The sequence below is a fragment of the Camelus ferus genome, chromosome 15 (genome assembly GCF_009834535.1).
Source record: "Camelus ferus isolate YT-003-E chromosome 15, BCGSAC_Cfer_1.0, whole genome shotgun sequence".
Lineage (NCBI taxonomy): Eukaryota > Metazoa > Chordata > Mammalia > Artiodactyla > Camelidae > Camelus > Camelus ferus.
In genome coordinates, this window is record NC_045710.1 from 17,219,030 (window position 1) to 17,231,071 (window position 12,042).

General features: G+C 45.9%; 1 protein-coding gene across 1 annotated transcript; it reads right to left on the bottom strand.

Moving 5' to 3' along the window:
• Positions 1-1,533: 1,533 nt before the first annotated feature.
• Positions 1,534-8,053, bottom strand: POMC (proopiomelanocortin). The gene is made up of 3 exons (XM_032497150.1): positions 7,937-8,053; positions 4,550-4,701; positions 1,534-2,366 (listed from the first exon to the last, which is right to left on the bottom strand). The coding sequence occupies exons 2-3, from the start codon at positions 4,679-4,681 to the stop codon at positions 1,716-1,718; spliced, it is 783 nt and encodes a 260-aa protein (XP_032353041.1). The 5' UTR covers positions 4,682-4,701; positions 7,937-8,053; the 3' UTR covers positions 1,534-1,715.
• Between the last annotated feature and the right edge of the window lie 3,989 nt (positions 8,054-12,042).

Consider the following 12,042-nt stretch of genomic DNA (forward strand, 5'->3'; position numbering starts at 1 on the left):
CTGCATTCCAGTTTTCTTTAATTGTGAACCCCTAGAGCATCAAAATATGGGAGGGCCATACAGAAATATTCCCCAGCCGGCTTTGATCTGTATCATCCACTGGTGGGTCTGATGCAGTTGACATGGAAGTGTGCCTGTCTGTGTATCAAGTGTCCATGAGTCTCTTGTGAATTGTAAATGTGTGTGGCTACAAACCTGTGGCCCCAACATTGTGAAAACACCATGGGGACATACAGAAGAAGCACAACCCCTGGCCTCCACCCTTGTGGAGCTTAGAGTTTCCCTGGGAAAAGAGCACAAGACATACGTGCAGGAAGAAACTTGCCATCTGAGCTGGACTGAATTCCCTCCAGTACAGGGGGGCTGGCTGACTGCAGCAATGCTGAAAATGAGCAGGCTTGGCTGGAAGAGATCCCAACTTTCCCAGCAGAAGTGGACTTGAGCCTGGGTTCATGTGAAAAAAAGGGTAACGTTCAAAACTGCAGGGGATGGTGGGGAATTCCCAGCAGAGGGTGACAGAGATCGGGAGAAGAGTGAGAACACCACAGAAATGGGGTTTGATAAGGAGAGTGAACCTGACCCACAATGGCCCTGCATGTGCCATGCCCAGTAGTTTGGAATTGATGGAAAAGTGGGATGGGGCGACTTTTTTGTCTCTTGGGTCAGGGAGTGTGGAAAAAGCAAGTTTTTGTATACACTGATGTGAAGAATTTGTACAATGGGTTGGGGAGGAAGACAACTGGAGATGAGGACACCAGTTGGTTAGGAAGCCGTTAGGATAGTCAAGGCCTGAGCTAGGAGCACCGAGGATGAAGAGAAGGCTGCGGCTGGGCCACATGGGGAGGAGAGAGCTTGGGCATGACCACGACACTGGTGAAAGATAAACCTCATAGCTTGAGCCCCAGCGACTGGAAGAAGCATCCGTGCATATTGCATTGTATTTATGCAGACGTGGCTCCATGGGTGTGTATCTATGTGGATGAGACCCTGTGTAGGAGAGTATCTGTGTGTGTAGGCTGGGAGGGCAGTCAAATATGAAGGGATACCAACCCTCAGCTCTCACACTTAAGCCTCTCGGTGATAAAAAGATCATACCCATTTTCTCATTAATCCTCACGATAGCTCTTACAGTAGGAAGGAAAGGGTAAATGAGAGAACTAAATCTTGGAAAAGTTCAGAGACTTGCCTAAGGCCCCACAGATAGCTAGAAGCCATATGGGAGGCATTTCCACAGCTTCTCACCTTGGAGAAATCCTGCCTTTTGACGCACCTGCTAACTGAGCAGTCTTTTCCCATCCAGTGGAGAAGGGGAAGTGCAGCCACCTTGAGGCATCACCCAAACCGTTTGGTCCCTTGAAGACCCATTTATTAGGAGTGGGGAAGAAAGTACATTTTCTTTTCATTTCCCCTATATCCTATGAAACATACTACCACTTGGTCACATGGAAACCACGAGCTCTCCTCCAATGTGTGCTGCTCTTTGATGGATATGTTTTTCTATTTTATTCACCCAATCAATATTCAAAGTCGGAGTAGGAAGTGAAACTTGAAAGGTTTTATTTCCTAGCTACAGACAGCTTTAAGAGACAGAATACCTGCCACCATCACCGCCTGGGCAACTCCACACCTAGGCTGCGACGTGGCAGGAAGGAAGGAAAGGAGAGGAGCTTTAGGGTTGACTTCCCAGGAAGAGAAGCCCCTGGCCCGCGGCGCCCTCACTGGCCCTTCTTGTGGGCGTTCTTGATGATGGCGTTTTTGAACAGGGTCACCAGGGGCGTCTGGCTCTTCTCCGAGGTCATGAAGCCCCCGTAGCGTTTGTCCTTGGGCGGGCTGCCCCAGCGGAAGTGCTGCATCTTATAGGGGCCCCCGTCCTTCTTCTCGGCCCCCTCGGCCTCCGCCACCAGGCCATACTCCAGCTCGGCCTGGGCGGTCGCGCCCTCGGCCGGGGCCTCGGGGCCGAGCGCCGCCTCGGGCCGCTCCCCGGCCAGCTCCCTCTTGAACTCGAGGGGGAAGGCCTCGGCCGACTCGTCCTCGACGCCGTTGGGATACACCTTCACCGGGCGCCGCTTCTTGCCCACTGGCTTGCCCCAGCGGAAGTGCTCCATGGAGTAGGAGCGCTTGCCCTCGCGCGGGCCCGGCTCGGCGCCATCGCCGCGGGGCCCGGGGCCGGCGCCCGCCGCCACTTCCTCCTCGCGCTTCTGGCCTGCGCCGCCGCCGCTGCTGCCGTTCCGATTGCCGAAGCGGTCCCAGCGGAAGTGGCCCATGACGTACTTCCGGGCGTTCTCGGTCAGCGGCTGCTCGTCGCCGTTGCCGGGGAACACGGGCGTCTCGGCCGATAGGTCGGGCTTGCAGGCCAGGATGCACGCCTGCGGGAGAGCGGCGATCACATCAGGCCCCGCGGCCCGCCGCCCCCTCCCCGCGGCGCGTCTGCCCTCCGCGCCCTCCGCACGTGCGGACCGCGAACGCGGCGCCTCTGCGCGGTAGCTTCCCTGCCGAGGACGTCCGTCCACCCCCGCTCCTTGGCACCCACGGACGTCCCGGACACAGCTCGGCCAGCGCCTGTTTTGTCTCCTGGACCCCTGATTTCTGTGCCCGGCAGCTACAACAAAATCCCCTTTCCACTTGGCGGTTTACTTGTCTCGTGGCTTTGTGGGCAGGGCCAACGTCTTAATCATTATATGCCAGATATATAGGAATTCATCAATAAATGGCAGGTGGGTGGCAATAATGAATACTGAATACATAAATAGGGTTCAGTTCGAGTCTGGGAAGAGCACTGGGTTGAAATTTAGGGGAGAATCTCCACAGGTGAGAAAAGTAGAAGTCTGAGTTTTAGGGCCTGTATTTTCAATAATGCCTCAGCCTTCCCCCAGTGGTCTGCAGACCTGTCTCATGCCCTACCCCAGCCATCTCCCTCAAAACTTCACACATCTGGTACTTTCTCTGGTTCTTTCAAGTCTTCTGAGCTAATCCTGTACTTTCCCCAATGAGTGAGCTTTGAGAGGGAGTGGTTCACTTCCCTGTCACCTCATTCTAACTGCGTGGAAGGGCAGAAAGTCGGGATTATTTCCATTGTAGGGATCATGGAACCTGTGCCTCTGCTCCCTGTAACTAGACAACTCAACTGTGGTACACATTTGCTTAGGAAAATGACCTCTAGGCTGCAGCCTTAGTTTTCAGTTACTTGGGACAGCAAAGAAGGAAACAGAAGGATCCCACTCACTCTGTTGAGTTGGAATTTCATACTCCGGGAATTTAGAAGTATAACATTGCAGAATATTAACAGTGGGAATAAATTATCTCATACTCCTCTCCCCTGGGCATATGATGAAACAAGAGCTCAGAGAGGACAAAGGAACTTGACAAGGTTCCACAGCCTATTGGTGTCAGAGCTGGGACTAGAACCCATGATCTCTCACCATGGCCAGTGCTCCTTCCCTGGTGAGCTTTCAACAGGAAAGGCTGGGCAGTGGGTGTCTCTATTTAGGAGTCTCTTGGAGGGGGAGCGTATAGCTCAGTGGTAGAGTATGTTTCTAGCATGTACAAGGTCCTAGGTTCAATCCCCAGTACCTCTATTAAAAAAAAAAAAGATAAATAAATAAACCTAGTTACTGAAAAAGTTTTTTTTTAAAAAAAGCCTGTTGGGTCTCTCTGCTCTAGGGCTCACAGAATTCCCTGGGTTCTTTGTTTCTATATTATATTCCACATGCAATCTGTTCTGTTTTTGAGAAAGTCTCTCTCTTCACCTTAACTCAGCTTCTCTACTGACAAAACACACAGAATGTAGTGACTTATATTCCACCCTCATCAGGCAGATACAGGCAGCAGGATGGAACTCAGTCCTGGGCTCCCGCAGTGTGTCTCTCAGCCTTGAATTGGTATTGTTTCTCATTTATGCCTTCTAATACAAATACACACACATACACACACAGTGGTGACCGGGAGGGAGTTCCAGCCTGGCACAAGGGCCTTTATATGCTTCTGGAAAGGCTGCAGAAGGTCAGTCCTCCAAAAGAAGCATGAGACATTGGGCACCAGTCAGAGGAACGTGGCACCTGGGTTTTTCCTTCTCCCTTTAAAGAGGGTTTTTGGTACTACCTAGCTGGCTTTGTAACTGGTAGGAGGGAGAAAGGGAAGAAAAAATGGAATGGATATGGCAAGTGATATGAAGTTATTTTAAAACAAATAATATGGGGGCGAAAAGATTGAAAATGTAGGATCAATTGAGAGAGCAATTATTAGTGTTTATTTTAATAGGATTATCTCTAAATAGGTTAAATGGAGTGGGTCTCTATACAAGAAGACAGGGCAGGAAGTAAAGATAATCAAGCAGAAATTGAGGTCCAGACCCATCTCCCTGAAGCTGCTTCCTCCCTTCCTCAGCCCAATTCTGAATTCAGACTAGAGGCCTTTTCCTGCCCTGGGTTGAGTTACCCTTATCTCTGGGAATGAAGTTCCCCTTCCCCATACCTCTTTCTTTGTGCTGCCCCAGCCCCAGCCCCAGTCCCATCTTATGCCCAAACCAAGATGGCGGCCATGGCCCACATACCAGCAGGTTACTTTCCGTGGTGAGGTCCTGACACTGGCTGCTCTCCAGGCACCAGCCACGCACTTCCATGGAGGCCTGAAGCAGCAAAGTCAGCAGCAGGGCCCCCGAGCGGCTCCTGCACAATCTCAGCATCTTCCAGGCAGGCTGAGGCTCTACAGAGGCAAACAAGATTAGTGGGACCCCTGCTAGGAGCAGAACAATGTTGGCCACTCATCAGGAAGGACCCTGAGCCAACATTAACAATACACTCACTTGTGGAGCTCAAGGGTTTTTGAGGACAAGAGCGGCTCAAGGAGCAGCTTGGTGTGCAGGGTGGTTGTGTGAGTTGTGGTAGAGAGGAGGGCAGTGGGACCTGGGTAAATTATGTCCAATTTCCCCCTTTATCACCTATGAAAAATCAGACCCCAAAGGATATTAGGGCTGAAGACTATTTTAGGGGTCATTTGCTCTGGCCGCCTAATTAAGAGATGAGGAAACTGAGGCCCAGAGAGAGACAATGACTTGGGTGTTTATGATGAGGTAGGCTAAGTTCTCCTGTTTCCAGCACAGAGCTTTTCCATTTCATCATCTTCAGGAAGCTATAGTTCTAACACTCTAGATCTAAGGAATAACTTGGGAAAGACAAAGGACTCTGAAACTCCTGCTCAAGATGATCTGCTTCTCCTCTACCATGATTCTATTATTCCTCAGAAATTCATTTCCTATGAATTGTAGTTTTGTGTAAAGGCAAATAAAACCTCTGGCCAATTTAGCCAAAACATCAGCCAACCCCAGCTTGATGTCCTGTACACAAATCACTCAGGAGATCACTATTTCCCAGACCCCTGTAACCTTGGAGATACTTATTTTTAAAGCAGATCCCTATTCTTTTAAAACTGGCTCATCTTCTGAACACATTACATGTCAGACCTCCTCTTGTTCTCTAAGTCACTCAAATGTAGTCTGAAATAGCTGGACTTGAAGGGATGGAAAGGAAGTGATGGTCACACAGAGCAGAAGGAAAGTACCTCTCACTGTGGACACCTACCAAAAATACTTTCTCAGAGAAGTCAGGAAGTACCTGTGGACAGATACTGAGCTCAAGACGTCAGGATACAGTAAAGAGGGGAAGATAAATGCTGCCTTTTGCACCCTGTGCCCAACCCTTTCCCCAGCCCTTTAGCTGTCACACTGCCATGTCTACCCTCGTGCAGATCAGCCCTCTGAAATGACCCTGAGTTCTGTCATCCCCTCACAACCAACCCCACAATCATTTTGGATTTAAGATCTTTTCAACCAGCTGTTAGGAAGAAATCTAATTAGATAAGAAAAGTAATTCACATTAAGGTGTAGATGACTAATTGTCTCTCCTAGTTTAAAAATATTTGCCTAAAGAAGTCTCATATTTGTGGAAGCAGGGGCCAAATCTGTTTTATAGGGAAGGCTTTGGAAGTGAAAGTTTCCCCTGGCTCTCATTGTTTACTTCAGGAAGTCACTTCCTTCTCTCTGTCCCACCCCACTCCTTTGCCAGCTCAAGGCTCCCTTCTGAATGGTTGCCAGGCACTGTCTGTTTTTGGAGCAGCCATTAGGTGGTGCTGGCAGCCAGGGAGCCAGCCCATCAGCATCTCGAAGGGGCCACTGGGGGAGCATTGGTCAACCTAGTGACCAGGGAGAGGCTGCTCCCGTTGTAGACTTTAAGTGCTCCAGTTCAAGTATGAAGCATGAATTTGGTGGCCAAAGCAATTTATATTAAAGCTCTGAGACCACACAGCACATTTCAGTGAGAAAAAAAAAAAAAAAAGCCAAGATTTTCAAGAGAAGCAGAAAAAGGGTAGCTTTTTATCACTGTAGGCAAGTGTAAACTAACATATTACTAGAGAAAGTAGTAAAATCATACAGGTCTGACAGTCCCCTCAACTATATTTCAATTCTCCTCAAAGTTGGCCATTCTGGAATGATTTCCATTTCCTAAAAACCTACCTCATGATTTCAGGCCTTCCTGAAAAGCCTCAGAGAGCATTTTCTCTCCTCCCCATTGGCTAAGTTGTACAACATGGTAACATTCTTACTCCCCACCCTCTTAGAGCTGCATTCTCCTGCTAAAAAGCTAGATAGCTTCCTGAAAGTAACTTGTTTTCTTTCTGCTTTTGTGTATTTTCTATTTTTCTACAATAAACAAATATTACCTTGTGTCTTTTTTTTTTAAAGCAATAAAGTAATGGGGAGATGTCAAGTGTGCTTTTTGTAAGTAGAGTGACCAATAATTGAAAGACTGGAAAAATAAATAGAAATTTGTTATTTGCCAATCTTGACATTAACTTTATATACACTTATTAGAACTTCATATGTGTAGGTGAATTCTCTATGAGCTAAACAAAACGTTTTGTTTGTTACTCTAAAATTACACATCGACCATGCCCTTCCATAAAGATTAGAAGAGCAGAGGTGCAGGGTTTTGTCCTTGCACCATGATACACATGCATCAAGTCCCAAAACAAAATGTCAAAGGAATATTAAGTCATTAAATAAGCCATAATCTGTACATATCTTAACAATGGACACAACAAATGCACACTTTTACTTTCCTTGCTTCTTCCAACTGTTCTGTGAGAGCCACTTCCCCATTTATACATGAAGAATTTGGGAGATCTACATGCTCTGCTGACTCTCCCTGCCTTACTGGGAACTCACCCCACCCCCACTTCGCCTGAGCCTCCATCAGCTCCTGCAGCTGCTTCTGACCTGCTGTCTAGGGTCTGTGGGACAGAAAGTTCATTCTGCGGTCCTATGGAGGGCAGTGTCAGGGTGGTTCAGGACCGTGGACAGTTCCCATGCGGGCTACCTCTTTTTAACACCCGCTGGTCTCGTAATGGAGACTGTCAGTATCACAGCGCAGCCAGGTCGGGTGCGCTAAGGTGGTCAGGGAAACGAGGATTCGGGGATCTGAATCCAAAAAAGTCTGGAAAGCAGGGAGTTTATTGTGACTTTTAGCCTTTTCTCTTCTGCCCCCATTTCCAACATTAATTTAAGCTAGAGTATACGGTATCTTTTAAGAAGTGACATCTACCCAGAAAATCAGAAGAAGACCCGAAAGACGGTCTCCCGAGATCTCCCCAGAAGGCGATAGGACTCTCAGGGGTCCTAGCAGCCGCCCTCCCCCGGGGAGATGCGGCCGCCAGCCCCTGGAAGGCATCACTTTCACGGTCACAGACGCTCTCCCACCGTCCGGAGGCTGGCGCTCGGCGCTCCGGTGCCGGCTTCTTCTCCAGTACAGAGTTTTCAAAGAACTAAAGACCGCACGAGCCAAAGGCGCCTCAAGTCCGCTATGGAAGCTGGGGAAGAGCATCCCGAGGCCCTGGAGCAGGGATTCCGGAGATAAGACGAGGTTCCTCGCCGTTGCGCCCTTACCTTTCGCGGGGAGGCTGCTCTCGGGGCGACTCCCGCTGCACCAGGGTGAGGATTCTCGGTGACCTCTCGGTCACTTTTCCTTCCCTCTTTCTCTTCCTTCGCGCTGCCTTGTCCTGCTCCCTCTCCTCGGTCCTTATATACTTGAGGGGCGCTGGACGTGAAGTTCCCGGCAGCTGCAGCGTGACAGGCAACTCCCCCGTCCGTGGAAAGGGGGGCCGTGGGGCGCAGGAGGGGGGTTTCCAGGTAGGGACTGAGCGCAAGGGCAGACATGCCCGGAAAGAGGCTGAATCTATGCCCCCGGAGGCTGGAATTAACACTGTCCTGCTGAAGGGCACACCTGGTAGCCATCTGGAAAGAATTTAATTAAGGATGATTTGGGGACTCCAGTTAGGACGAGCGGGAGGCTTAGCACCCCTGTGTGGGGCAGGCCTAGTACGTCTGCTGAGGTCGTTGAGGAGAGAGTGAAGTTACCTATGTGTGAACTTGAGCTGGCATCTGCCTCCTTCACATTTGTCCGTAAATATCGCTGCCAACGGAGTACACCTGTAATGCCTCAGATTTCCCCAATGTCTGGAAATTGTGATGTGAAAATGTCACAGGGAATCATAATCCCTCTGTTACAGGTTGAAGGGGCCGGGGGCAGAGAAGGTCAGGAGTCATTCAGTTGAGGGCAAGGACAGATTGCCTTCTTGAGGGTGTGAAGGGCCTAGTCCATGGCAGGCTCCCTCCTCTGCTGCACACCCCAAGGAAAAAGTGCTGTTAACCTTAGCATATTAATGGGGGGAAGAGGGAGTCCTCTGTGTAGAGCAGCTGAAGTATTTTGCCTGGGGCCTCTGATCCCTCCCTGTGCCAGTGAGCTGGCAGAGTGGTGTGGGGACTCTCAATCTTCTCCAAGTCTGCTCTTGGAGTTCTGGCTTGGCTCTAGTCCCACATGTCAGGACAGGGAGGAGAGGACAGGACTCATACCTGCAATGGAAGAGTAAAGAAGCAAAAGTAAATTGTGACGAGTGGTGGGGGTGGGAGGGAGTGCTGGCACTAAACTGAACTTCAAATCAAGGTTCTTGTTTAATCTATCACTTGCAGGAATTTTCCTTATTCCCAATCAGAAGTTCTTTTGGACTCCAAGACTCCCTTGAGAATTTCTGATTGGTGACATTGGCTTTATATTCTGCAATCCTTTCCTTTCGGGCCACAGGAGAAATTCAAGCTCCTTAACAGCAAACAAGGTACTTTACTACCTGGCCTTGCCTCTCTCCAGGGTCATCTCCCACCTCTCTGTCTTGCATCCTGGCATTTCAACCATCCACAACATTCACATTCCCATGAACACTATTTTCTAGAGTCTCCATCTCTTTGTCTATGTTATTCCACCAACAAAAACACCCTTCCTCCTTCCAGGCACCTGGGAAAATTAAACTCTTACATTAAGATTTGGCTCATCTGTCATCACCTGTTCCCCAATGCCCTTTTTGGTCACTGGTCCTACCAGGGCATAAAACTCATCCTTCTCTGTTTTGCCAGGAACCCCATTCCCATCTTATCTGTTTACATGATGTTCACTGCTGGAACCAATTCCACTCTGTCTTCCATCTTCCCTCTTCCACTCACTCCTGCCTCTACCACTACCAGGCTTAAGAGCCCTCTCAATCAGATTGTGATTTTATCTCATTTTTCTCTGTATTATTTGTATAACTCTAAGAGGCAGCTGATGGTACCAGAAAAGCCCCACCAGGAAAAGCTCAGACTGACCCAGCTTCTGTCCTCTTCTGTCAGCTGAGTTCTTAGTTATATGCAGTAGAACCAACTTGGGCCAGTGTGAACTGAAAAGCCATTGATCACATTTAGAATCACTGGGCAGGTTGGCAACCAGGATCCAAAAGTGGGCAGAAATAAAAGGTGGCTGGAATCATGGCCAAAATCAAATCACTGATTGGATTCAATGAGAAAGAAAACCAAACCACCACTGGGAACAAGAGGTCACAAGTCACACTGTCAACACCACAGGCACTGGACATAGATGTCACTTCTATCCCCAGGTTGGGAGGTTGTCGTTCCCACTTTGGCTAATATCACCAGAAAGGACTGACCACTGCCCTTGCTTCCTTGTATCACTAGCTCCTCTTTGAAAGCTTGGAGCCGGTGCCTCTGATTGTCTGACATGATAATATGATTTTCCCCTTTATTCTGATAATGTGGTGAAATACACTGCTGATTTTTAGTGTTACAGCTACCATGCATTCCTGAATTGAGCCCGATTTGATTGTGATATGCTATCATTATATAGCATTGGGTTCGATTTGCTAATATTTAATATTTTTGCATCCATGCTTATGAACTCGGCCTGTAATTTTCCTTTCTTGTAGAATTCCTGTTAGATTTTGGTATCAAAATTATGCTGTCTTCATAAAACAAGTTTGAAATCCTTCTGCCTAATCCTATTTTTTTTTTCATAATTTAGTAGAAGAATTTGTATGCAGTGGTGTTTATTGCTTCCTTAAATGTTTGAGATGATACGTTAGCGATGCCATTTGGTCTTTATGGTTGTTTGCTTGTTAATGGTTTTAAATTACAGATTCAGTTACTTAATAGCACTATTTCAATTGTCTATTTCTTCTTGTGTCAATTTTAGTAAGATATATATTTCTAGGAATTTGTCCATTTTATCTCAATTTTTCAATTTATTGGCTTAAAATTGTTTATTATATCTTATTATCTTCTTAGCATCTGTGGAATCTGTATGTATGGTCCTCTTGTATCTCTGATGTTGGTAGTTTATGTTCTCTCTCTTTTTTCTTGACTAGTTTTTCTCAGGGGTTTATCAGTTTTATTAGCATTTTTTTAAAAATGAATTTTGAATTCGAAAAGATACATGTACCCCAATGTTCATAGCAGCACTATATGCAATAGCCAGGCATGGAGACAACCAAAATGTCCATCGACAGATGACTGGATAAAGCATTTATGGTATATGTGTACAATTGAAAACTAGTCAGTCACAAAAAATAATAAAACAATGCCATTTTGCAGCAACATGGATGGACCTGGAGATTGTCATTCTAAATGAAGTAATCCAGAAAGAGAAAGAAAAATACCATATGATATCCCTTATATATGGAATCTAAAAAAAAGACAAATGAACTTATTTATAAAACAGAAACAGACTCAGACATAGAAAAAAAACTTATGGTTACCAGGGGAAGAAGAAGGTGGGAAGGGATAAATTGGAGTTCCAGATTTGCAGATATTATCTACTATATATAAAATAGATAAACAACAAGTTTACACTGTATAGCACAGGAAACTATATTCAATATCTTGTAGTAATGATATACTACAATGAAATAGAATATGAAATGTAGCATACATACCTATAGTGAAAAAGAATATGAAAACGAATATATGTGTGTATATATATATATATATATATGCCTGAACTCTTATGCTGTACACCAGAAATTGACACAACTGGCTATACTTTAATTAAAAAAGAATTTTGATTTTGTTGATTTTTCTTTACAGCATGCACACTTTTTTCTATTTCTTAAATTTCTACTCTTATTATTATTTCTTGCCTTCTAATTTCTCATTAGCTATTCTTCTATTCTCTTGAGTTGGATATTAAGTAAATGCTTTTACTCAGATAATTAATATTTGACCTTTATCCTTTTGACATGTGTATTTAATGCTATAAATTCCTTTCTAAATATAGTTCCAGTTGCATCTCATAAGTTTTGATATGTTATATATTTTTTTTATCATTTAGTTTAAATTATCTTCTTGTTTTCATTGAGATGCCTTCATTGACCTGTGGGTTATTGGGAAGTGTTCTATTTTCAAACTTTGGGGATTTTCTAGTTATGTTTTGAAACTAAAGTTTAGCATAATTCCTCTGTGGTCAAAGAACATACTCTCTTTTTTTTAATTTAAGTATAGTCAGTTTACACTGTGTCAATTTCTGGTGTACAGCACAATACATCAGTCACGTAGGAACATACATATATTTGTTTTCATATTCTTTTTCACCATAAGTTACTACAAGATACTGGATATAGTTCCCTGTGCTATATACTATAAATTTATTGTTTATCTATTTTATATATATTAGT